This window comes from Trypanosoma theileri, assembly GCF_002087225.1.
Source record: "Trypanosoma theileri isolate Edinburgh chromosome Unknown TM35_Tth_3_V1, whole genome shotgun sequence".
NCBI lineage: Eukaryota > Euglenozoa > Kinetoplastea > Trypanosomatida > Trypanosomatidae > Trypanosoma > Trypanosoma theileri.
Genome location: NW_021639845.1, coordinates 1079134 through 1083661, shown reverse-complemented (window position 1 = coordinate 1083661; position 4528 = coordinate 1079134). Strand labels below are relative to the sequence as shown.

At 37.3% G+C, this 4528-nt stretch overlaps 3 protein-coding genes across 3 annotated transcripts; all 3 read right to left on the bottom strand.

Moving 5' to 3' along the window:
• Positions 1 to 252: 252 nt before the first annotated feature.
• Positions 253 to 1842, bottom strand: TM35_000035060 (putative vesicle-fusing ATPase; the record flags this gene model as incomplete). Its single annotated transcript, XM_029022273.1, has 1 exon — positions 253 to 1842. The coding sequence occupies one exon, from the start codon at positions 1840 to 1842 to the stop codon at positions 253 to 255; it is 1590 nt and encodes a 529-aa protein (XP_028886819.1).
• Positions 1843 to 2338: 496 nt separating this feature from the next.
• On the bottom strand, positions 2339 to 2653 carry TM35_000035050 (uncharacterized protein; the record flags this gene model as incomplete). The annotated part of the gene is made up of 1 exon (XM_029022272.1): positions 2339 to 2653. One exon carries the CDS (start codon positions 2651 to 2653, stop codon positions 2339 to 2341), a length of 315 nt encoding a protein of 104 aa, XP_028886818.1.
• Positions 2654 to 2893: 240 nt separating this feature from the next.
• TM35_000035040 (putative protein kinase) lies at positions 2894 to 4081 on the bottom strand (the record flags this gene model as incomplete). The annotated part of the gene is made up of 1 exon (XM_029022271.1): positions 2894 to 4081. One exon carries the CDS (start codon positions 4079 to 4081, stop codon positions 2894 to 2896), a length of 1188 nt encoding a protein of 395 aa, XP_028886817.1.
• Between the last annotated feature and the right edge of the window lie 447 nt (positions 4082 to 4528).

Genomic DNA, 4528 nt, shown 5'->3' with positions numbered 1-4528 from the left:
AAAAAAAAAAAAAAAAAAAAAAAAAAAAAAAAAAAAAAAAAAAAAAAAAAAAAAAAAAAACGTGGCAAAAGAAGTGGTGATAAAACTCCAGAGGTCAACATAGAAGAGAAAGAAGTAATAATTTTCCCTACCTTTGATGAGCACAGTCATCGAAAACAGGAAAGAAAGAAAAAAACAAATAGAAAAAATTTGACGCACTTCAACTTTTTTTTCCCCCTTTTTTCTCTAAATGTTGGCACTGGCTAGTAGATCTCAGCGCTTTGCGTGCATGTTGAAGCAACGCCACAAGATCATAGTAAAGACAGAGTCATCACTACACGCCGCTGAAACCGCCGCCCAAAAGTAGAGAAAGCGGTCAAAGGTTAAAATATTGCTTGTACCATCAGAAAAACAACACGACATCACATGTCGCCATTCTTCTCCACTAACAACAAGGGCATCTTTAGCATTCTCTGGGTGGAACTGAGAGAGAACATGTTCAACATTAACACCCTCTGATTTTGTTGTTGTATTTTCAAGGTTCTTTATCTGATCAAAAAGTTGTCTAACTAATGCCTCCCGATTCCCAGGAAACCTACCACATAGAAGGATTATAAGGTGAAATCGATCTCTAGCCTTAAATCTCAGCCACTCCAACTCTACATCACTTACCAAATCTGGCACACCGGCTTCACGCAATGATGAAATAAAGGTTGTAATCGGAAGAAAACCATCAGGTAAGGAAAGATGCAAACGTGGGAGTGCCAATATACCTCCCGATTTTACAATGTAACGCCTTGTCGCCTCTTCCACTATACCGAATAAAGATTCACCTGCTGGAGAAAAATGACGCACAAATTCTCTCAGAAGAATTTTAACAGAAACCACCTCACGTGGACCTTCTAATCGCAAGTACTGAAAAAGTTGACGAACTTCATCAGTTAATAAACCAACACGTAGACCCTTGCAAAAATCTTCAAAAACTCTAGCTGTTAGACAGCTATTAGCTAACTCTTCTCCAATATCGATAGAAATATCAAATTTATCTCGAGAAATTATATCGCTACAAGATTCTAATTGTACATGATGCAATTGTTCAAGGAGTGCAAGTGTACCAGAATGCGTATCCCCAATCGGATCACCAACAGCTTCAGTGAATACAGACATTAAAAGTGGAAAGTGTACATCAACAGGCAATGGATGTTGATACAAAAGCACACAAAGGTATGCTCCATCAAGAAGAATTGTATCACATGTAGGACCACTACCAGTAGAGCAATATTCGATCAAAAAGAGTGATTCAGAAATGGTAAGATCGAATGTCTCTGTAAGATAATCTATTAGGGGAGCAGTTTCAAAGACACATGCTGTATTTTTTTCTTCCCTTAATTTTGCTAACAATGTTTTACCATAAACAGAATCAGATGGATGGGGTCGTGGCGTTATTCTTTCTATAGTGCGGAGTATTTCACGCAACAAAGAAACTCGCATAGGACATAAATTTCGAAGACAATGTAAAAGTGTTACTGGGCTTACACAAATATCAGTAGATTCACCGACCATCTTGGAATCTTTGTATTCCTCAAGTGGAAGTAAAGTAAGAAGTATTAAAAGTTCCCTGTCACTCACAATATTGGCGGGAATTATTTGTCGTAAAATTCCCTTTAAAAGCCATAGTTCTGTAGGCTTTACACGACTACGCACACGATACTTCGAATCTATCTGCACAAATCCCGGCGAGAGAGTTCGAACAAATGAAGAGGGATCACATTTTACAATACATTGTATAACCTTGTGATACAACCGCAGGAGATACTGTGGGTCCCGCTGCAGCGACTCCGCAGTTGAATCAAGTGCTATCATATGAACTTTAAATCCTACTATTGAATCTTTACTCAGATTGCGTCCACAGTGATTTTTTTTTTTTTTATTTATTTGGTATCGCAAATCAACACCACCACCACCCCCACCCCTCGCACTAATTACTCAGAAATAAAGCAAAGAAATATGGGTAAAAATGGAATGTCCATTCAATACATGTTCTTTCTTACTTTCGCAATAAGGAAAAACGGAGACGGACAGACAGACACAGAGAGAGAAATATAAAAAAAAAAGAACAAATTACCATATGTATATTGTTTATTCCTTCCTTCTTCACTAGACGATGCCCCCGTTGCCCCCCGACCAAAAAAAAACCTTTAAGTACTTATACTTTTTTTTTTTTTTTTTTTTTTTTCGTTTCCTTATCTCTACACTTACTATACAAAAGCTTATTACCTTACTAATTCACTTGGTGAAGGGTGTTTTTTTTTATTTATTTATTTTATTATTTATTTATTTATTTTCTATTTGTTTAGAACTAGGTGCAGTTCAACTTATCGTTGAGAAGTGTTATAGACGCCTGAATCGCAGCTATCTGTTTCTGAACTGCCCGCAGACGAGACTCCTCAAGGACAATTGACGTTTTTAGACGAAACTGCTCACGTGCATTTACCTCCAGAAGGTGTGAAAGATTCTCTCGCACGCTGCCCGACCCAAGCGGGGTCGTGGTCATGCGCAAGAGTTGTTCTTCCACGAGTTGCAGTATCGTATCAGTCGTATTCACGCCGAGTTGGATAGTGTGCGCCTCGCGGTCATCCGCTAGAGGGGGTTTGGCGTATGTCAACATCGTCATTGTTCTTTCGGAATGTGAAAGAAAGAGAGCGAGATAACACAAAACCAACGCACTGATCTATCAACCTTAGTCTTTACACTTGATATCCAATAAAGGCAAAAAAGAGAGCATGATGGATGTGGCGCCAGATGAGAAAAATCACATCAAGATAAAGAATCAACAGAGTACAAATTATTATTATTATTTTTCTTTTTTTGGTTATTATTTTTTTCTCTCCAATATTTTAAAGTTTCTTTCTCGTTAAACTCTTTTCTTAAGGGGATCACCAGTTTTAGTAATTGATTTTGCATGACTTTTTGGAAGTAGAGGGTAGAATGCGCCCGCTAATAAAGCAAAAACCATTGCCGCCCATTCAATAACACTAAAATGTCGGTAATGCCCAAAATACACCACTGATAGCACAAACGTACATAATTTACGCAATGTGAGTATAAGAATCAATGTGAATGCTGAAGTTTTATCATTCAACACATACACCCCCAATACACAAACGAACTGTGTAACTGCATTTAGAAAAAAATGAATAAAATATCCAGGAGATATAGACTCAAATTCTTCAACCAAACGTTGTGGTTGAAAAAAAAAGAGTGGAATAGCTAAAACGTGAGAAAAGAAAAGCGCTTCCGCCCACATAGGGGGAGATGTGGGTATAGATGGTGAAGATGATGATGATGATGATGATGATGATGATGACAACGATGACGTTGATGCTGATGCTGATGCTATTGATGGTGTTGATGCCACTTTTTTTATTGTTGTCGTTGATGCATTACCACTAATCTGATTATCTTTTTCTTTACGTCTGGCAGCCTCGTACATATACTCCTGAAATATGCCCAGACCCGTCGATAAAACAGTTGTAGCCGTCAAAATAAGAAGACCACACACCCACCAAAAATATTCTTCAGTTGTAAGTGTCCCCATAGTAGTAGTAGTAGTAGTAGTAGTAGTAGTAGTGCTCTGCAACTTTCTTGACTTCTCCACAGCAAGAGCAATAAGACCTCCACATATGATAACAGCGCACAATATTTGTGGAAGCGTGTAGTACTTCCCCAAAAAAATATAGCCAGTTAGCATATTCAAGAGTAGTGAAGAAGAACGAAATGTTGCATGGAGAGGTACAGATATATGTAAACCAAATACCATGTTACTGCTCACTGACATGAGCCACGCGGCGGAAGCAAGTATTGACTTATGCAAAAACGAAATACGCATGGGACGCAACCTTACAAGCATCCATCGGTGTTCCTCTTTTGCGATACGTAAAGAAAATATAAAAGGCAAAGATAAGGTCGCAACAACAATATATTGCATAAAGGTCAAGAAATACAAAGTATTGGGAGATCCAACAGTGATGAGTTCTAATAGAAATACATTAGCCTGACATCCGCACAAAACACCACCCAATGCCAAAACAGCTTCGGACATCAGTCAACTACCTTAACGTTATATACATATATATACGCAGAAAAAGAGAGAGAAAGAGAGAAATAGAAATAATAATCAGAAATAAAAACAGATCAAAAAAATATGACGAAAAAACAACTTATATACATATATATATATATATATACATATATTAAACAGGTTTTATATTTTGTGGTCGCACGGATAGGATGGAGTTAGGGTGATAATGACAAGCACAAGAGAGGGAAAAAACACACACACAGAAAAGAGAAGATCAGCATTAAGCTTTTCAATTCCTCTCTTCCTTTTCCTTCTTTTGGTTTTCAGGTATACACGGCTGTCTGAGCATTAATGTATAATCTTCTTATTCTTGACTTCACCGTGGACAATGCATTGTGGACACATGTAGAGGGGAATATATATATATATATATATATATATATATATATATATATATATGAATGCACA